A 22,600-nucleotide genomic window follows, 5' to 3' on the forward strand; every position below is an offset into this window, starting at 1 on the left:
GGAGCCTGCTTCTCTTGAGGTTTTCAATCAAAGGCTAGATGGCTATCTGTCAAGAGTGCTTCGATTGTGCTTTTCCTGCATGGCAGGGGATTGGATTTGATGGCCCTTGTGGTCCCTTCCAATTCTGTAATTCTATGAACCCATTAATCTAAATGTATGAGGCTTGACTTGCATTAGAGAAATGGCAGTTTCAGTTGACTCTTAAACTAAAAAGCAAGGAAAAAGCAAAGATGCAAAACACATACAGGGTCTCAACGGAGTGAGTCAGGAGCCATCCAGTGCCAAAGACACACAATCGAAAGCTTATTTCTAGCCAGAACTTCAATTACAACCAGACACTTCGGCCAAGCCAAAACCACCCATACACACACACCAGGAAAGCTAAATGAGCTTGGCAGTCTAATCATGAGGAACATATAAATGAAGGGCTCTAAAGAAGATGGCAATTTGAGACACCAAGAAGAGGAACAATTAAAAGCAAATATGGCAAGAATGACAAATTATAGTTAGGTTTATGTCTAAATCAAAAGCAGATGGGATTTTATGCATTAATAACCAATTTGTTGCTAGATTTTTCCCTTGGCTTTTCCAGTTCAAAGGAACACATTGTTTCAGCTTTTAGATCAGTGCTTCTCAAACTTTGGCCCTCCAGATATTTTGGTCTTGAACCAGAGGCCCAGCCAGCTTAACCAATATTCAGAAATTGTGGGAGTTGAACTCCAAAACATCTGGCTCATGTGCTCCACAAACCTCACATTTGGTCCTCAAACATGGCCACTTCTCAACATGGGATAATTAATAACCCATATATTTTCACCCAAATATATCGTCATGAATGAAGATGGAAGAAAATCACATGAAATCTGATAATCAAAATTCACGCAAAGTGATTTTTTTTTAAAAAATCCTTTCATTAATTAATCTAACAACAACAGGCTTACTTACTCACTGCCTAATACCCCTTTGCCTCTGAATATATATATCTTTTTTAAATATATCTTTATTGCAAAAATTTTCATTACACGTTTAAAACACCAGGTGAAGGGTAGATCGGGGAGGGAAAGGATAGAAGGGAGGGGTGGTAAGGTAAGGGAGGGGTGGGTGTGGGTGGTGATTATGGGTCGAGTTTGCCGTGGGGAGGGGGAGGATAGAGGGGGAGGGAAGTATAAAATACAATGACTTCCAGGTTGAATAGGCAGGTAATCTTCTATAACAATAATATTGACTTATAAGGCATCAGCTCTCATCCTATACTATATTCAGTATCTTCGAGTATTCTTATATCTTCTCATCAATATAGTCCTTAAAGTTACTCCAGTCAGTATTTTTCTTAGTGCTTCCATTGGCTCTTAGTCTCTGAGTTAGAAGGTCCATATTCATCACATCATAGGATTTTATTAGCCATTGTTCTGTTGTGGGGACATCTCTAGTTTTCCAGAGTCTGGCCAGTTGGATTCTGGCCGCTGTAGAGAGGTGAAAAAGCATCTTACTTTCATTACTGTTTGAATCAAAGTCATCATCCGTTAATCCTAATAGGTAGTACTCAGGCTTTAATGGAAATTTCTTTTTAAAGATTTTCTCTATTTCTCTGTGAATCGTGCACCAAAAGTTCTTTACTTTTGTGCACCCCCACCACATATGAAAGAAGGTGCCAACCTTTCTTTTACATTTCCAGCATTTTGCTTCCACTTTCCCTTTGCTAAACTTGGCTAGTTGTTCCGGGGTTAGATACCATCTAAAAAACAGTTTATACCAGTTCTCTTTGTAGTCGTTACAATACATACATTTTAATTTCTTAGTCCATATTCTCTCCCATTCCTTCAGATTAATTGATCGTCCTAGGTCCTTTGCCCACCTCACCATATTTTCTTTGATTTGTTCTTTTTCTGTTTCCCATCTCAATAGCACTTGATATATTTTCTTTATGTGTTTTCCCTCCGAATTTATAATACCTTCCAAAAAAGAGGTTCCTGTTTCAAAGCCAATTTTGTGATCCACGTTGTAGCTTTCTTTTATCTGGTAATATTGAAACCAGGAGAGTGTGTGGTCATACTTTTTAAGTTCTTCCTGCGATTTCAAATATGGATTGTCTGGGGCACCTTTTATTATCTCTTTATAGGTCAGCCATTTCTCTCTACCGGCCCCTCTGACTTGGCTGGCCTCATTAGGTGAGAACCAGAGTGGGACTTTTGTATGAAATTTATTCTTGTATATTTCCCAGATTTTTATAAGAGGGGATCTTACAAAGTGATTTTCAAAGTTTCTATCCTTCTTTGCTTTCCCTCTCCATAAGTAGTTATGCCAACCTTGCAATATATCGTGTCCCTCCAGCATTAACAGTTTTTCCTCCTTAAGACTAATCCATTCCTTAATCCAATTTAAAGCTGACGCGTCATGATAAAGTCGTAGGTTTGGGAGTGCTAATCCCCCCCTACTTTTGTTGTCGCATAAGTTGATGAAGCTTACTCTATGTTTTCCCCCTTTCCATATGAACTTTAGGATATCTCTGTGCCAACTATCAAAAGTTTTCCTTGTTTTGATAATGGGTATGGTCTGAAATAGATAGAGCAGGTCGGGGAGGACGTTCATTTGTATTGCCGCTATTCTCCCTAACAGGGAGAGTTTTAGCGGTTCCCATCGCCTAAGTTTTTCTTTTATCAACAGCCATTTTTTCTCATAATTGTTCTTATAGAGCTGCGTATTTTTGGTTGTTAGTATGACTCCTAGGTATTTTACCTTTTCAACTATTCTAATTTCAGTTTTTTTTTGGAGGTCCTCTATTTTCTTTTTAGTGATGTTCTTTGTTAACATTTGCGTTTTTTCTTTATTTATTCTCAGTCCTGCCACTGATCCATATGATTCTAATTCTGACCACCACTTGTCTATGGTATTGATAGGGTCTTCCAGTATGCAGACGATGTCATCGGCATACGCCCGGATTTTGAATTTATATTTCCCTATCGTTAATCCTTTTAGATCTTCATTTCTTCTTATGTTGTTCAATAGTAATTCTAATGTCATTATGAAGATAAGGGGAGACAGTGGGCACCCCTGTCTGGTTCCCTTCTCAATGTTAAATCTAGATGATATTTGGCCGTTAATTATTATGTTTGCTTGCTGTTGTGAATACAAAGCTTCAATGGCTTTGTTAAACTGGTGGCCCGTATCCATCTCTTTTAAAGTCTCTTTTATGAGGAACCAGTTGACGTTATCGAACGCCTTTTCGGCGTCTATGAATAGGAAAGCCACTTCTTTGTTTATTTTTTGTCATAATATTCTATTGCATCAACTATTATTCGTATATTTTCCTTTATCTGACGTCTTGGTAAAAACCCTTTTTGTTCTTCCTCTATCCTCTCCGTAAGTATTCCTTTTAGTCTGTTTGCAAGGATGCCTGTAAATATCTTATAATCATTATTAAGGAGGGAGATGGGTCTGTAGTTTTTGGTTTTGGTATTATCTGTATTTTCTTTGTGTATCAGCGTTATGAACGCTGATTTCCAAGTGTCAGGGGTTACACCTTCTTCTAATACCTTATTCATCACCTTTAACAGAGGGTTTGCTAATGGCTCTAGGAAGGTTTTATAGTATATTGCTGAGAGCCCATCTGGGCCAGGTGCTTTGTGTGAAGGTATATTCTTTATCGTTTTCTGTAGTTCTTCTATCGAGATTCTCTTATTTAATTTTTCTCTTTGGGCCTCCGTTATTTTTGTTATATTTTGTCTGCCTAGAAATTGCATCACCTCTTCTTTTGGGATCCTATCTTCTTCATATAACTTCTTATAATATTTGACAAACTGTTCTAATATATCCGTCGTTTTATGGAATGTCTTCTCATTCTCTCTTATCTGTATTATTCTACGGGATTGTTTTTTTAAGGCAAGCTTTCTAGCTAACCACCTGCTCACTCCGTTTGCGTTTTCAAAATATTCCTGCTTTACATATTTAAGTTTTTTTTCCATCTCCTCCAAATTTAGAGTATTAAGTTTCTTTCTTATTATATCTGCTTGATATCGTAATTTTGCGTTCGATGGGTTTAGTTTGGTTTGCTTTTCTTTCTCCTCTAGCTCTTTTCTTAATTTCTCGTAATCTTGTTTTTTCTTCCTCTTTTCTCTGATGGCATGTTCTATAAAGTGGCCCCTTACGAATGCTTTTGAGGCATCCCAAATGGTTTCTATGTTGGTATCCTTCTCCGTATTGAGTGTGAAAAATTCTTTTAGTAAATCTTTGTATCTATTTTGATTATATTCTCCTTTGATTAAATATTCATTTAATCTCCAGTTAGGGGTTGGTTTTCCCTGTTCATTTTCCCGTATTACTAATAGGGTTGGGGCATGGTCTGATGTTAATATTGACAATATTGGATTTCTCCACCTTATTTGCTATGGATTTCGAACACCAAATCATGTCAATACGTGACCATGTTTGGTGTCGGTTGGAGTAGAAAGTGTAATCAGCCTCCTTATTATTTTGCAATCTCCATATATCCTCTGAATATATTATTGGTTTCAGATAAATATGTGTATCCCCTCCTGCCCTGCAGTTCCTGTGACCAATCGAGAGGAGGATACATTAGCACTAAATGGAAGCGTGTTGTTACAGAGTAGGATGAAAAATATCAGACAGGGATAACAACGCAGCAAAGCAACCAAGAAAAACGGTTATGTTAGGAGGAGTGAACGCAATATTTATTTATCTATCTATTTCTCAAGTTGCATTTACATCCCAGCTTTTCCTCTGACCGTGGATTAAAGGATGACTTTCCAAAGGCTACTGGAAATGGGGTCTCTCAAGTCCCATCCTACATTGTAAGCACTCAGACAGACTGGTTCTAGCTGGGTTGGCTGAGGCAGATGGGACAACTTAACAGAGATTGGTAAACTTGGGTAAACTTCAGCCCTCCAGGTGTTTTGGACTTCATCTTCTACAATTCCTAATAGCCAGTAGTGTTAGGAAGTGTGGAAGTCCAAAATACCTGGAAGGTTGAAGTTTGCTCATGCCTGATCTACACTGCAGATTAATGCAGCTTGATACCCCTTTAACTTCCATGGCTCACTGCTATGGGATCTAGAGATATGTACCGTTTGGCAGAGAAGACTAAAACAACAAATTCCATAGCATTTAGTCATGGCAGTTAAAGTGGTTCCAAACTGCATGAATTCGAAAGTGTAGATACACCTAGAGTTCACTTACCTGAGAGACAGCTGAGGCAGCCACCAGAATTTCTCGCTCCTTCCTCAGCAAGTCGTCGATCACATGGGCCAATTGCTCTGGATGTTCTTGATACAGAGCCTGGAAGGAAAGAAGGCACGCAAGAATGGTTGGGAAATTGCAACTCCTCCCACACTTCCAGCTTTTCACATGATCTACCCAGGCCTCACACCACCACCGTGCATACAGTGTTTGTACCTGGAGATGGACTTTGGAGCGGTGCAAGTTGTGCTTGAGCAAAATGTTCGAGTTGTTCTCTTCGCTCAAAACTAGGCGCCCCAACTGATCATCCAGGAGTGACTGCATAGTATAGAAAAGGCAGCAGGCCAGTGAGCTCTCGGGCTGCGCTGCCTGGTTCCTGAAATAGACACAAAGGCCATGGGGGAGTGAGAATGGTATTTCAGCTGTATGCACAAAAGCTAAGATACAGGAAGACAGGCGGAAAGAATACCAGGAGAGAGGTAAAAAAAAACAAAAACCAAGGTTCTCCCAAGTCCCACTGGAGACTGCCAGGTTGGGGGTTCGAGTCCGGGGAGAGCACGGATCAGCCCCCTCTGACAGCTCCAGCTCCTCATGTGGGGACATGAGAGAAGCCTCCCACAAGGATGGCAAAACATCAAAAAACATCCGGGCATCCCCGGGCAACATCTTTGCAGACAGCCAATTCTCTCACACCAGAAGCGACTTGCAGTTTCTCAAGTACAGGGTAAGGCAGCATAACTTCCTTTTTTAAAATGCGCGCCATTCAGTCGGTTGAAGACGTAGTGGAGTGCTAGTGGTCTCGTTCGAGAGGCGGGAGTATAAAGTTTTGTCCTGACACAGTTCAGTCGCCATCATGCGTTGGAACAGTGAGGAGCGTGCTTTTGCCGTTGAGGTCTACTTTTTGAGCAGACTTGGAGTGGCCAGCCCACTCTCCAGATTTGGCTCCTTGTGATTTTCTTCTATGGGGTTTTCTGAAATCCCGTATTTATGTGAACCATCAAAGGACCCTCCAAGATTTGAAGACCAGCATCCAGGAAGAAATTGCCAACATAATGTTTTGTTGTGTTATTGCTTGTGTTTTTAATTTGCTGTATTGTTATAGTCTGTTGTTATTGTGTTGAGGACTTGGCCTTTGTAAGCCGCATCGAGTCCTTCGGGAGATGCTAGCGGGGTACAAATAAAGTTTAATAATAATAATAATGCCTGCTATTCTGGCAAGAGTCATGACAAATGCCAGAAATTGGTTTACTCAGTGTATGGAGAATGGGGGATGTCACCTACCTAATTTGATCTTCAAAACTATGTAAAAAAAAAACTTTAAGTATGCGCCTACATTATAATTTTTTTTAAAAAAATCTGATTCATACAATGGGTTTTATTAAGTTTTGAAAAAAGGAAGTTATGCTGCCTCACCCTGTAGCTCCTGACACGAAAAACAAAACATTGGGGGGGGGGAGGGGGGTCCCTAACAGCTTCAAGAAATGCAATCCAGTGGTGCTTGGAGACATCATGCTGGTTCTGTCAGATATCTCCCTTTAAAAATGCTAACTTTGACACAAACAGATGAGCAATCACAGCCCAAAAATGGCAGGATTCCTACTGGAGAAGGGAAGAGCATTTTTTTTCATATTTTTCAATTCTCCCAGTCCTACTCCACCCTTTTTTCTGTTGTGAGAGAAGAGTGCCACATTCCCCAACTCAAAGTGTTAGAAACCAAGGTCAATCAGTTAAGCTGAATTATAGGAGATTCAGGGGAGACAAAACAAGCATTTCTTCAGTCTGCACATAGTTCAGCTGCAGAAGCCTCTGCCACTAAATGTGGCAATGGCCAACAAATTGGGATGCCTCTGAAAAAGAAACACTATAGATATATGTTTAGAAATTTTAATCAAAAAGTGATCCAATTAACTTGGGTCAACTTATTCATAGTTCAATGTAAATGCCGTAACTTATTTTTTAAAAACCAAACCATTCCTTTCTCTGAGTAGAGTGGAGAAAGGTCGTTTTCAACACCTGGGCAGAAAAATGGTGATAACAACTAGAGGTCTGCAATTTGGCCAAAAGGCATGCTGTTTTGGGGTCCACTGTTGACTGACTCCTCATTCTGTTTACTGGGAGGATGCTCAATTGGGAGGGGTGCTGCCGTTTTCATTAGGCAAAGATTCGGCCCATTGGCTACAATGGGAAACTTTAAAAGCCCAATCCTCTGTCATTTTAATGCGTATGTGCACTAAACCTACCTCAGGCCTGCCAAGCTTCAAAACAATTCACCAATCTAACAATTTTTTAAAGTATTATTTTAAGTTTTAATCATAACCCTTTTTTTTCAAAATAAGACAAACCGCAAGAGAGGGTTCTGGGAATTGTAGTCGCCAGTTGTGTTCATTCTCAGCCAATCAAAGCATGGACACAACTAGGCCTTTTATTGGCTGAGAAACAGAGGGAGATAAGAACTTGATGAATATGATTATTTAACTGCAGACTTGGCAGAGTGGGGTTGAATTCCAACAGATGAAAGAGGCCTTGTCTCTGATCACAGTATTCTCTTATTTATTTTATTTATATACCAATGACTAATACTATTTGCTAAAATCTTTTCAAGGGAATACTTTTGTCTATTTCACTGTACATTATGGGATGTTTGCATTGACTTCACCTTTCAATACCAATCAACCCCTTATCCATGGATTTGCTAGTCATGGTTTCAGTTCTCCACACTCCAAAACTATTTCCCCTGGTAGTGTGTGTGAATCACTCTAGATTCTGCAGGGAAACTTTGGTAAGCTTCCAGCCCAAGTATAGTAAAATTAAAGGGTTCACTATTATCCATGGTTTCAGATTTCTATGGGCATGGATGTTTTGGAATTTATACGTTTTTCCCTGACATTAGGTTTCCCCTGGGGTGGTGGTGCTCATCTCCATTTCTAAGCCAGCGTAGTCCATAGACTTCTCCAAGGTCATGTGGCCAGCATGACTGCATGGAGTGCCATTACCTTCCCGCAGAAATGGCACCTATTAATATCTAAAATTTCAAGTTTTCGACCTGCTAAGTTGGCAGAAGCTGGGCCTAACAGCAGGAGCTCACCTCGCTCCCTGGATTCAAACTGCTGACCTTTCGGTCAACAAGTTCTGCAGCTAAGCAGTTCAACCTGCTGCACCACCAGGGAGCATGTGCTGTAACTACATTTCATTAAATGTAATGATTCCATAATATTATATAACTGTTGTTTTCCTGGTTTTGCAGGGCAGAAAAGATAAGGCTGACACTGACTTTGCTTGAGCTGAGAATTGCCAGATGACAACAAGTCCTATGAAATTCTGACTATTACGCATAGCACGAAACAAGTAATCAACACATGGCCGGGGGGGGGGGGGCAGTAGTCCCATGACATTACCAGTCCTGCTCCTCAATCCAATAGGCGATGTACTCTCGCACTTCCATGGGCAGGCGTTCATCCATATAGAGCTTATGCACTTGCTCCAGGTACACTGAGTCCAACATCAGGATCTGCTGCCACAGGGCCATGTTGTGATGTGGTCAGCTTGGGCCCCCTTCTGCTCGCAACCTCTGAGAGAAAAAGTCAAAAGTTGAATAAGACTCCCTCTGCAGGGAACCAAGCAATTAAAAGCATGTGGACAATTTCAACAGAAAGGAAGAAACCATGAAAATGAACAAAATCTGGCTACCAGTATTAAAAAACTCAAAAATTACAGCAGCAAAACAACAGAGGGGAAACAAACAGGCACATGAAATCACTCTCAACAAAAGATTCCCCCCAGGCGCTTCCAAGCCATTGAATGCAAATCAAGGTGATCAGCTGAAACATTCACAGCTAGCCACAGCAAACAAAAGTCCTTTGTCTCACCCTGGTCATTCCACAGATATATAAACCCATTTTTCCTAGTTCCAACAGACCTCATTACCTCTGAGGATGCTTGCCATAGTTGCAGGCGAAACGTCAGGAGAAAAATTGCCTCCAGAACATGGCCATATAGCCCGGAAAAACCTACAACAACCCATGGATTCCGGCCATGAAAGCCTTTGACAATAAATTAAAAGGCTACCAAATACAATACCACTTTGTTGCAGATATTTTTTGAATCAAGAGATTTTCAACAAGCTAAGAAGACTGTACAAAACCATTCACATTTATCATGGGTGTGTATGAATACATAATACTAGAATGACAGGGTGAGCGTTACTTATCCGGATTTCCAAAATCCAGAAGTGTCCAAATGTAGTGACACCACGTTTGGTTTCTGAAGGTTTACTGTACACAAACTTTGCTTCATGCACAAATATATTTAAAATACCATGTATATTTATTTATTTATGATATTTCTATCCTGCCTCTCTCAGCCCGAAGGCAACACAAGGAGGCTTACAAGTTGGCAGCAATTTGATGTCATAACAAACCACAATATACAGTTAAAACATTTAAAACAACATAAAATCCATACAAAAACTCTTAAAGCATATAATAACCAATGTCTTCCTGATAATCTCATTTATAAAATCACCTTCAAGTTATATGTATCAAGTGTCTCTGAAAGATAAATGAATGCTGTGTTTAAACTTGGCTAGGAAGTTAAGATCTTCTGGGAAGGCCCTGCTCTTGGTCCATCTCCTTCGCAGGTGTGGTTGGTGGGGACAAGAGACAGGGCCTTCTCAGAGGTGGCCCTTCGGCTATGGAACTCCCTCCCCAGGGAAATTAGACAGGCCCCATCCCTCCCCTCCTTTCTTAAGAGCTTGAAGACCTGGTGGTTTCAACAAGCCTTTGAGAATGACTAGTTCTAACTCAGCCCTAGACATTGTTGAATATGGCCTTATTCTTCCTACCAATACCCAGGTCACTTCCTTTAATAGGCCCCGGAAATGACCAGCCATAGACCCGTACCTATTATTGTTTTTGCCTGCTATAGCACTGCACTTAATTCCCACCCCCCACCCCCCTAGAATTTTTGAGCTTGCACTAATCTCGGCCCGGCCTTTTAAATTGCCTTGAAAAGGCAGGATTACTTTTAATATATATGTGTTATGGCAACAATTTTTATGCTTATATTGTTTTTGTTAATCTTATGGTTATGTTGTTTATTCTGTATGTATTGATGACATTACTTGGAAACTGCTCTGAGTCCCCCCGGGGAGATAGAGTGGTATATAAATAAAGATTATTATTATTATTATTATTATTATTATTATTATTATTAAGCCATCACAGCCAATGCTAAGGAATGTTGGGAGTTGCAGATCAACAACTCTTCAGAGAGTTGATGGATCACCAAGACTACTCGTTGGGAGATCAACTTTAGGTTTAATGGGCTCTTATTCCCAGAGCCTGGAAACTACAACAGGGTTCTGCAAGTTTATAATGTAACAAAATTACTTTTCTAAACTCTACTTTCTTTGGCCAGCATTCAGCTCCAAGGGCAAGGAACTTATGAGCTGGTATGCTGGGGAGGGATCTCATTAGCTCTGCCTATGGATGGCACCATACTCCAAAACTCCGGATGACCTCTCCCAGCAGTTTCATGTATTTGTTGAACAGCATGGAGAACAGCACAGAGCCCTGAGAGACCCCTCAGGCCAGTGGCCAAGGAGTCAAACAGGAGTCCCCCAGAACCACCTTCTGGGAATGATCCTCCAGGATGGAATGGAGTCACTGAAGAACAGTACCTCCAAGCCCCATCCAAGAAAGGCATCTCAGAAGAACACCATAGTCAATGGTATCAACAGCTACTGAAAGATCCAGGTGAACCAACAGGGCCTTACTCCCCTGTCCAGTTTTCTATGTAGGTAATCCACCAAGATGACCAAAACTGTCTCTGTCCCATAACCAGACCTGAAACCTGACCGAAATGGATCTAGATAATCTGCTTCATCCAAAAACCCTTGCAGTTGCAAAACCACCACACACTCCAGAAACTTGCCTAAAAACAGGAGGTTGGAGACTGGTCTGTAGTTGTCCAGTATAGAGGGTTTAGGGAAGGTTTTAGAGAAGAGGCCTGTGAGGACCCTGCCTGATACAAAGAGGCATTAATCACTCCACCAGCCCTTCTCTGGCCTGTTTGATCAGCTAGGAAGGGCAAGGGTCTAGAGTACATGTGATGGCTCTCACATCTCCAAGAATCCTGTCCACATTTTCAGGCTGCACAAACTGAAAGGTATCCATTAACACAGGACAAGCAGCTGCCAACATTACATCCACCAGAGCTATATCAACAGTGGCTTCTAAGTCAGAGCGAATCCAAACAAAATGGTGGGCAACCTGCTCAAAGCGTGCTGTTGTATGCTACTGATAAGCCAAATGATTTCCATTCTACCTGCATATTTTATAATGAGGTTTCACAGAGTCATTTGGGCGGTTTCAGACTTGTCCACAATAGAAATGAAGGATACACAGCAAATTGTGTGGAAATCTCACAAATCTGGAGGAATGTTTCCACCTTGGTAACATGCAAGGTATGTAATTCTTACCAGTTTCACATTTAAAAGGAAACAAAAGAAGATGTGAAACTATGAAGAGAGAACAATAAGCAAAGGGAAGGTGGGCATCAACAGAGTTCAAGCAGATAGGAAGTGCTGTCTTCAAACCACTGCATGTCAATGAGTTGAAAAGCAATTTCAATCAAGGGAGATGAAATTATATATGATGCAAATAGATGAATCCCTTTTCAGTTACAGGTAAAGAATCCCATATCCAAAATGTATGGGACCAGAAGTGTTTTGAATTTAAGACATTTTAAAAAAATGAATAGCTGTATTTGCATAAACACAAACATATATACATGATGAGATACCTTAGATATGGGACCAAAGTCAAAACAAAAAAAATGCCCGTATGTTTCACATATATATCTTAGACACATAGCCTGATCATGATTTTATATGCAATATTTTAAATTATTTTGTGCATGAAACAAAATTAGTGTACATTAAACCACAACAAAGCAAAGATACACTGGACTCTCGTCATCCTTAGCTAACATGGGAGTTGCAGCCAAACGGATTGGTGAATACCAGGTGGACAAAAACTACTTCTTCTTCTTCTTCTTCTTCTTCTTCTTCTTCTTTTTTTTTTTTTTACAGCAGATACATATTATTCAATACAACCTATCATACTTTAACTTTTGGCATCCACTGTTATTTTTCTGCTTATACATATTGTCGATCTCTCATCGCTGTGCTCCCCCCTCCCAAGCCACAGCTTTTACATATCATCTGTCCAAAATTTCAATTCTTTTTGTGGAGGTAACTTTCCTTCTTCCTTTTTAAATATTTTTTCAATAAATTTTCTCCATACATCATCAAAAACACCTCTTTTAACTTTAATATACGTATCAGCTTATCATTTATTGCCAATTTCCATACATCCTTGTACCACTCCTCTATCTGGATATTTATTTCTCTTTTCCAGTTCCTTGCTATAAACAGTCTTGCTATTGTTAATACGTTTGCTATTACATCTTTATCTTCTTTTTTCAGTTATTATTATATAATGATAATAAAGCTATATTAGGACTTCTTTCTATTTTAATGTTCATTATATCTTCTATTTCTCTAAATACATTCCACTCAAAATTATTTACATATTTACATTGCCACCACATATGTATATATGTTCCTGATTCTTGGCATCCTCTCCAGCATTTTTTTAGTAGTTTTTATATTTGCTATTCTTACTGGTATTCGGTGCTAACTGGTGCTAATTTCCATATTAGCGTATAGTAATTTTCTTTAACCCGTATTGATAAATTTTTTAGATGTCTTTTTCTCCAGAATTGTTGCCACTCTGTTTCATTTATTTTTATCCCTAAATCTTCTTCCCAGACCTCCTTGAGGATGTAGTTTTTTTTTGTTTTTCCTTCACTTATTCCAATTATTATCTCATATACTTTACTAGTTATTCCTTTCAAATTTTCATGCTCCTCTATAGCCCTTCTATTTTGTATTATTTGTTCGAACTGGTTAAGCTTACTTCCATTTTTATTATTTTTAACCACCATTGTTCTAATTGTATACAATTTTATTTCTCTAAATTCTTTCATAATCCTCTCCTTCTTCATTATAATCAATACAGATTTAATTTCTTCATATAATCAATACAGATTAAATTGTATTAAACAAAGCAATCCTCTGAATATTCACTCTGAGATATCCCATTGAACTCAGTGGGCCTTATTCCCTAGCAAATGTATCCATGAAACCAAAATCTCTTTCAAAAATAATTTTCCCATTCTCTGGCTTTTGCCCTTTCTCTGTGCCAGAATGCTCTTTGCCTCATTAGGACAGAGGGAAATAATGCATTAATGGTTAGCTCAGAGAGTGTGTTGAAAATGGAGCAGGGCTAGGCAACAGACAGGGAGAAGACAGAAAGGAGAGCGCAGTAAGAGCTGACAGAGTCAAGTCTGGAATTGCAGAAAGGAGGAAATGAATAGAAAGAGACTCCTGGGATTTATCTTGAAGAAAAATAAACAGGAACCATGCTGAATAGTGAAGTTTTTCCAACATGTAATAAGAAGCAGGGGGTGCTTCTAATGATTCCTTATATAACACTACTAGCTTGGATACAAGGACCCCCTGGTGGTGCAGCAGGTAAACCCGCTGTCCTGCTGAACTTGCTGACCGAAAGGCCAGCTGTTCAAGTCTGGGGGTGGGGTGAGCTCCCGCTGTTAGGCCCAGCTTCTGCCAACCTAGAGGTTCGAAAACATGCAAATAGGTACTACATTGGCGGGAAGGTAATGGTGCTCCATGTAGTTGTGCGGGCCACATGACCTTGGAGGTGTCTACGGACAACACTGGCTCTTTGGCTTAGAAATGGAGATGAGCACCACCCCCCAGAGTGGGACACGACTAGACTTAATGTCAGGGGAAACCTTTACCTTTGCCTAGCTTGGGTACCCGGCGTTCCCCAGTTTATTAGAAGAAATGCATAAAGTTGTGGGTGTACTACAACTCACATCATGCGAGATTAACCCCCTGAAACTCTATCAATACTTAAAGTTTGTCATTTTGGACAAATTTGCTCTAGATGCATCATTGGTGGGGTTCATTATGCCCTCCAGCTGCAGGATGAATTACAACTCCCACCATGGTGGGTCTGTCCCGTCAAATCCCTCCAGTACATTCAGTTGGTCATGGGGGCTCTGTGTGCCTAGTTAAGTCTAGGTCCATCACTGGTGGAGTTTGGAGTGCTCTTTGATTGCAGGTGAACTATAAATCCCAGTACCAACAACTAATAAGTGTGAAGGCCAATTTCTCCAACTCCTCCAGTATTAAAATTTTGGCATATTGGGTATGCGTGCCAAATTTGATGCAGACCCATTGTTGTTTATGTGCACAGTGCTCTCTGGATGTAGGTGAACTATAATTCCTATAAATCAAAGTGAATTTCCCCAAAAGCCGTCCTCTATTTTTGGTTGGTCATGGCGGTTCTGTGAGCCAAATGTGGTTCAGGTCCATTGTCAGTGGGAGTCACAGTGCTCTGACTTGATGCACGGTGTACTAAAACTTCCATCATGTAGAGTCAATCCTCGAAGCTCTTCCAGTATGTTTAGTTGCTGCTCAGTTCTGCAGACAGAGTTGAAAAGAGTGGGAAAGGGTTTTTATGTGTATCAGGAGTGACTTGAGAAACTGCAAGTTGCTTAACCAATTCTTTGTGAGAGAATTGGTTAAGGGAGAAAGAGGCAGTGGATGGGATCATGCAAATTCCACACCAATGGAGAGAGTAAGAAACACTGGGATGTTTGCAGCGGAGGAAACATATAAAATCTAGGATGAAATTGTCCCTGTATGGAAGCATTCCTTGGATGGTGGGCCATAGTGTTTAGGAAGGGCATGGTACTCGCTATAACCTGAAATGTCATTGGACGGAGTGCTTTTGGTGGTTCCTCAACACTGTGGGTTATAGCTGTCTGTGGAAGCGGGAACCTGTGTGTGGAAGTGGGCACCCCAGCCACATACACGCATACATATTTTCACTTTTATCATGTGGATAGATAGATAGATGGATAGATAGATGGATGGACAGACAGACAGATAGAAAGAACACAGTTTTTGTTCCTTGGTTATAAATATTGTTTCCTAATTGGTTTTATCATAAAAACATGGGAAAAGTTTATTAAAACATTTGTTTTTGTGGGACATCTTGCAGCACATTTTGTTATAGCTTTTCCAGTTAATATTCTCATAGAGTCTTAACTCATTCAACCTAGTTTGTGGCTGCCACAAAAATGAAGTTTCTAGAGTATAACAACTACTTTCAAAGCAAGTACTGTACAATTAAACAAGAAATAACACTTTCAAACCAGGAACAGATGTTTTTTTCAAATTTTGTTACATAGTTTTATTGTTTCATTCTTATTTATAAGCAGGAAATGCTCAGACACATCTACGCTAGCCATTTAATGCTGCTTCAAACCAGTATTGAAAAAAATGGTTTTGCTGTATAGATCAGGCCTGGGCAAACTTCAGCCTTCCAGGTATTTTGGACTTCAATTTTTAGGAATTGTGGGAGTTGAAGTCCAAAACACCAGGTGGGCCGATGTTTTCCATACCTGGTGTAGATGATTACACAGAAAATCCTGAAACCAGATGGCGGCCAAGATGGTAATTACACAAATCACAGAGTAATGATGCATATTAAGAACTTTCTTTCACACACCATGTTGTATGGTTTCTGGGCTGTATGACCGTGTTTTAGCAGCATTTTCTCCTGATGTTTTGCCTACATCTGTGGTTGGCATCTTCAAAGGATCACACACTTTTGTAGGAGTTTATCTGGCTGCTAGAGTTTGAAGTTAGCTTTGAACTGCATTAAATGGGCTATGTAGATGTGACCTCAGTAACCCTCATTCATGGGAATTGCTAGATACTGGAAATATTATCATTTCTGGTTGCTTGAGAGTTACTATTAAAAATAAGCCTTACTAATGTTATGCCCATAATACACCACACCATAGATTCTGCATTGACTTGATATTAATATTGAAATACAGTAATTAAAAGCAAATTGAGTCCAATTAAAACAAATTTAATGTAACAGTTTTACTGTGTTACAAAAACAGCTTTGTGGATGCTGTATTCTTTTTCTATTCTTTTTTGCTCCTTAGTAGACTAGTGGTTGCTTCAGTTTCAGTTAACTGAGGCCCCTTCTACACAGCTGTATAAAATCCAAATTATCTGCTTTGAATTTGTAGTGTAAACTCAGATAACCCGGTTCAAATCAGATCATGTGGATTATCTGCCTTGATATTCTGGATTATCTGGCAGTGTAGAAGGGTTCCTGTGAGTTTTCTGGGCTGTATGGCCATGTTACAGAAGCCTTCTCTCCTGACATTTCACCCACATCTATGGCAGGCATCCTCAGAGGTTGTGAGGTGTGTTGGAAACTAGGAAAATCGGGTTTATATATCTTGGAATGTCCAGGGTGGGAGAAATAACTCCTGTCTGCAAGAGATACATGTGAATGTTGCAATTGGCCATCTTGATTAGCATTTAATAGCCTTGCAGCTTCAAAGCTTGACTGCTTCCTGCCTGGAGGCATCCTTTGTTGGGAGGTGTTAGCTGGCCCTGATTGTAGAAGGGCCCTGAGAGTCTACTGTATTTTGAAATTGGATAACAATTTTAGTAAGGAGACACTGCTGATTACATTTTTATGGCTTTGTACGGTTTTTATATTATATCTTAAATGCTTTAATTTTATAATTGTTTTAACTGTATCTTTACAATTGTTGAGGCACTGAATTGTTGCCAGCTGTGAACCGTCTTGAGTCACCTCCGGGCTGAGAAAGGTGGTATACAAATGTGGTAAATAAATAAATTTTATGGATGCTGTGTTTGGATTTCAACTCCCAGAAATCCCAGCCATCTTACTGGCTTTGCATCTCATTGCCTTCCAAGCTGCCCAGTCTTCTGTGTGCCCGGGGTGGAGTCTCTCATTCATGGCTTGAAGTTCTGGGTTTTTGCCTGCCACTCCTGGACTCTTGCTTGCTGAGGTGTTCCTGCGAGTATCTCTGATCTTAGAAAACTAATTCTTGATTTTGACTCAGATTATCCAGTTCAAAGCAGATCATGTGAATAATATGCCTTGGTATTCTGGATTATCTGGCAGTGGAGAAGGGCCCTGAGAGTCTACTGTATTTTGAAAGAGGCCCTGAAGTTGTCTCCAAAAGATTGAACTACAACTCCCAGGATTCCATTGATTGAGCCATGGCAGTTAAAACAGTATCTTTACCAGCTGTTTGGAATTCTGGGAGTTGAAGTCCAAAACATGTGGAGGGCCGAAGTTTGCTCATGTCTGATGCTTTAAGGGGTTGTTTGATCTTTCCTTGAGCTCCCTTAAGTTATGTAAGCATTCCTCCGAGATGTTTGCGACTTTGGATGATGCAAACACCTCATCCAGATCCCTATGTCTCACTCCAGTAGGAGCCAGCAGACCTCCCCGCCCACCCGCGCCAAGCCCACCTTGCGCGCGCACCCACCTGGACCGCTCTCTGCAGGGCCGGCGCGCTCCCTTCCTTCGAAGTCTATGGAGCGAAAACAGAAGCAGGAAAGCGAATGCCCCGCCCACTCTCCTCCCGATTGGTCAAGGCGCCGGAGCCCCGCCCAGGCGCGGAGGGAGTAGCGCCCGGGAAGGGAAGAGCCGGCTCTGGCGGCTGTAGATTTCGATTTCCCAGGAATGACGTCAGCGCCGTGGGCGGAGCCTGGCTTGACCCATGACTATTCAAATCCTGGGCAGGTTTGGAAAGGGTTGGCAGTGTTTATGCCCCGTTTAATGCAGTTTGAAGCTCTATTCTATGCTCAGTGTAGATTCCTGTACAGCATTTCAACTCCTTTTTTTTTGGAGTTTCCCTCCACAGTTTTCAAAACCCAAACTCTACTGGGTTGCTGTGAGTTATTCAGGGCTGTATGGCCATGTTCCAGAAGCATTCTCTCCTGACGTTTCGCCCACAGGCATCCTCAGAGGTTGGAAACTAGGCAAATGAGGTGTATATATCTGTGGAATAATGTCCAGAGTGGGAGAAAGAACTCTTGTTTGCTTGAGGCAAGTGTGAATGTTGAAATTGGCCACCTTGATTAGCATTGAAGGCCCTTGCAGCTTCAAAGCCTGGCTGATTGCTGCCTGGGGGTGATTTTGATGTCAAACATGAGATTTAAGGGGGGGGGGTCCTACTGAGGCAAGGCCCAGCCAGACCCACCAAAGAGGGCCCAAACACTTGGCGAGACAAGAATACCCAAATAGAATTTTTCACTATTTTTCCCAAATAAATCTCACTAAGTTGAAGAAGAAGCCACCGAGTTGTTTATTTCATTCCAGCTGGAGTGGATGTCAAACTGCAATCATTCACCAAAGTCGACATAACTCACAAGGGGAAATATTACAGTTTTTATGGGAAATACAGAGCTGTCAAATTCAAATTTCTCACTCCCACCCCCCTTGCTGGCTTCTCACTGATTGGCTGGAGTCATCAGCTGGCTGGGAGGTGTGGCTGGCTTAGCTGCGCCTTGTCCAATCATAGAGCCAGCGCCGCTTCGGCCTCTTGGCCAATGGGAAGAGAGGAGGCAGGCCAGGTGGGAAACAATGAATGAAGAGGAAAGGTGATAAGATTAAAATTATTAACGATTGTCTAAGCGGTCAGTGATTGCCTTCTTTAGCCCTCAAGCTGGCCAGGCTATTGTTTTGATGCTCTGGAAGATACATTTTCATCTGGCTCAGAGACCAGATCTTTTGTTGTCCTTCCATCCGGGATAAGAGTCCATTGATGGGATTTATGACTGGTATCAGCCAGCTGGGTCCTCACAATGAAAAAGAGGCAGTGGGGAGCCTGGATCCTCCACAGATAGGACAGCACCCTTTGTGTTGGTGGATCAAGATGGTCTTATCTCCAGATGGACTAGCCTTTTGCCCTCTGAGATCTGGTTGATAAGAACCATTTGTTTTATTGTCCATGCAAATGGGTTTTGATCGAGTCCTTTGTGTTGGAACAAACCGGCCCAGGATTTTGAGAAATGCTTCCTGGAGCCATGGGGTGCTGGATTCTTGAAAAGGGTGGCTCTCTTCTATTTTTGAAAAATATAGACATATACACACATATAATGGTATGGGAAGGGAACATACAAGGAGTTTATGGGGGATAAATCACATAAAGGCAAATAGAAATCATGTCAGCCCTCCCTCCAAAATCCATCAAAAGTTCACAAAGAGAGGTTAAGATAATAAGAATTCATAGGGGCTTTGGCCAGAGAGTTCCTAAAAAGTTCTAAAGTTCTTCAAAAGTTAATAAAAGTTCTAAAAAGTCCATGAAAGTTGAGAGAACTTCATAGGGAGCCTTGGAAAGTTCATAAAAGTCCATGGGGAGCATATTGGAATCACTGTGAGCGCTGAGAGCTGGAATCCATTCTTTGATGAGAAGAAAACTACGAATCCAATTTTGTCTAAGGACCAGGATGGCCTGTCAGGAATACGGGGGTCCCAAGGGGTGACCACAGCAGGTTCTTTGGGTTTGGTCAGCTTCTGGACACATGTGAGATGGAGGCACAGACGTTGTTGTAACATGGAGCCATAGATCAGAACCAACTGGTCTCCACGTCTGGTTTTGAGGTGAAAATGAATATTCCCAGGGCGCAGGGGTCCATAATGCAAAAAGCGAGATAGCAATTAGTCTTAGAACTAGTCTAGGAAGAAATTGGCACCGGTTTGGAATGGATCCGTTGACCCACATATATGGGGGCCCAATAGATTTCCGTATCGGCAGTTCAGAGGAACGCAGTTTCAGCCTCCCCGGGACGCTGTAAGAGCACCCTGGGTGAGCCAGCAGTAATCAGAGGCTCAGGAAGGAAAAGGTTAATGTTAGATAGTGTTAGAAGCAGTAAAGAGACACAATGTATCACTATGGAGAGGAAAAATTGCAATCAAAAGATACTTTTATTTGGGGATTTGTTACAATGTTAGGGGAAGGGGGGAAAGAAAGCAGAAAAATGACTCAGTTGGAGCTGCTGCTGTGGCCACAGTCCCCACGATACTGGCTCACCTGGATGTCCTGGAACTGTGGAACTCCCTGCTGCAGTTCAAATCAGCTTGAACGCAGGGGCCTGTGCATTTGTCAGTCTCAATTTCAGTTCTATCTTTTAAAAAACCCAATAAAAATCAGACTTCAACGTTGAGAAGTATAAGCCAAAAGCAGACTTCTCTTTCTGTAAACTAATATGTTTTGTATTACTTCCCTTTTAAAGCCAAAAATCCCATAACAGGGCCTGCTGCAAATGCCCATCCTTGATCTAAATCTTAGGCCTCAAAGCAACAATGGTGAAGTTATATATCAATTAAATTTAAAAAGAATTCAGTTAGGATCAAACTGTGTGCAAAATAATCCCAGTCACTATGCACAGTGGCCCCACTCAGCTATCCCAGCACTTAGTTGTAATCTGATAGCTGCTTTGCACGCACTCAGTCCTCAGTAGGCTATTTCTGAGACATTCAATTCTACCCACAAATACACTCCTTTAGACATTTTTCACTCTTGTCTTTGCACTTCTGTAAACCTCTTCAGTAGAGATGGCACTCCTTGCCACAACCAAGGCACTTACGTCCTGTTACTGGAGAGTTACTGCTTTTTATCTATTTGCTTAAAGTGATGGCGAAAACAGAGACTCCTGCCTTCAAATTGATCTGACCGCAGCAGGGAGTTCCACAGTTCCTGAGAGTATGAGTTCTCAGGTATCTGCAGGACAGTGTCACCAGCAACAGCTTCAACAAAGAACTCTCTCTCTCCCCCTCTGTTAACCTACCTTAGCCTCTTTGTAACAATTCCCCAATAAAAAGTATCATTTTCTCCAACCTTTCCCTCTATGAAGTAATACATTGTCTCCTTTACTGACTCTAGCTTTGCTCCAACCATGAACTTTCCCGCTCCCAAGCCGCAGAACTCCGTTGGCTCAGCTGGGATGCTCCAGCAGTGTCCCAGGGAGCCCAGAACTGCGTTCCTTTAAACTGCGGATATGGGGGCCCACATGGTCTTGGTATCCGTGGGTTAACCGATCCACTCCAAATCGGCGCCATCTTCCTCCCTGATGAATTATAATACTAATTACCATCTTACTTTCTGCTGAATGGACCCTTGGACCCCCAGATCCATTCTTCTTGCCCAAACCCCCCATGTGGGAACCTAAGACTTTTTCCGTGGTGCCATTGTCTCACATGGCAATGATGTTCGTGTACCCTTTTCTTTCTTGTGCATGTAGCCTTGACATGGTGCCCCATGGTGCCTGCTGACCCTGGAAAGCCCCTTGTGTGTCACCCTGTGACCCTGGCCAGCATCAGGCCAATTTGGCTGTTTTTATTAATTGGACTCCTTTTTTATGAACTTCTGTTTTATTAATGGACTTTGGCTGCTCAGCGCTTGTATGGACAATGTACCATCTTGAATGGCTCTGGGTGGCCAAGGCGGATCTTCCCTTGACCCTACAGGTTCCCCCTTTCCATATGAACTCTGTATATGCCCCATATTCCCATTTATGATATGTATGTATGTCTATATAAAATATTAAGCAAGATGACCTCTTCATAAAGTGTGCCCAGCACCTCAGGATCCAGGTGTTGCAATACTTCCTGGGTCATCATTCCTAAACAATGGACTCTGCAGAAACTCATCAGCATGGACAATAAGTAAATAGCCCCTTTTCCTTGGGCTTTGGAGGGTCTCTTTGACCAGACTACCTAAGGTATGGGGCTCATGGACATGGTAATCACTTGACACAAAAAACATTTCCCCAACCAAGAGGAAAAGGAGTTATTGCCAGATTTCCCACAAAGCCATCCCCCCATTCCAAGAAAAGGATCCAAGATCTTATTGAAAAAGTTAATATTGTTGGACCTTATGACAATTGGCTGGCTCTTCGGGGCCAGACTAGGATGTTGTTTCAGACTTTTGTCAATAGTCAGGATCAGGACTGGAGGGCTGAAAGCCATCTTTCCTGATCACTTATCATCAAGGTCCAGGGAGGACCATTCATAATCCAATCACTTAACCATTTCTTCATTGTTTCCCCTGCTGCCTGCCTCCTTCTCACTTATCAGCTGAGCGGCCAATGCGGGGCTCGTGCTCTGATTGGAGGAGCCGCATCCTTCCCTGGCTGCTCCTCCTGGATCACTGACATTGCGACTAATCACAGTGGAGTTGGCTCGGGGGAGGCGGGGGGAAGGCATGGAAAATCTGAATCTGACAGCTCTATATATTCTGTATTTGCCTGCCTAGCAAGCATGTTGGTTTCTGGGCAGATTACTGCAATTGTCATCCTTTTGAGCTGGAATAGAAAATAAACTTTGATGGCCTTCCTTCAACTTGGTGAGATTTATTGGAAAATAGATAAAATCTTTACTGGTGCGTATTGTCTCACCAGGTGTTT

At 41.4% G+C, this 22,600-nt stretch overlaps 1 protein-coding gene across 2 annotated transcripts in view; it reads right to left on the minus strand.

Moving 5' to 3' along the window:
- The window catches only part of STAT2 (signal transducer and activator of transcription 2), a 45,077-nt gene extending 27,303 nt beyond the window's left edge, over window positions 1–17,774 (minus strand). For both annotated transcript variants that reach the window (XM_067463911.1, XM_060764081.2), the window contains exons 1-4: window positions 17,677–17,774; window positions 8,589–8,761; window positions 5,410–5,569; window positions 5,194–5,292 (exon numbers count right to left, since the gene is read on the minus strand). In XM_067463911.1, coding sequence (XP_067320012.1) covers window positions 5,194–5,292; window positions 5,410–5,569; window positions 8,589–8,719 — 390 coding nt within the window. In that variant the 5' untranslated portion in view covers window positions 8,720–8,761; window positions 17,677–17,774. The remainder of the gene's footprint in view (window positions 1–5,193; window positions 5,293–5,409; window positions 5,570–8,588; window positions 8,762–17,676) is intronic.
- Between the last annotated feature and the right edge of the window lie 4,826 nt (window positions 17,775–22,600).

This window comes from Anolis sagrei, chromosome 2, assembly GCF_037176765.1.
Source record: "Anolis sagrei isolate rAnoSag1 chromosome 2, rAnoSag1.mat, whole genome shotgun sequence".
Lineage (NCBI taxonomy): Eukaryota > Metazoa > Chordata > Lepidosauria > Squamata > Dactyloidae > Anolis > Anolis sagrei.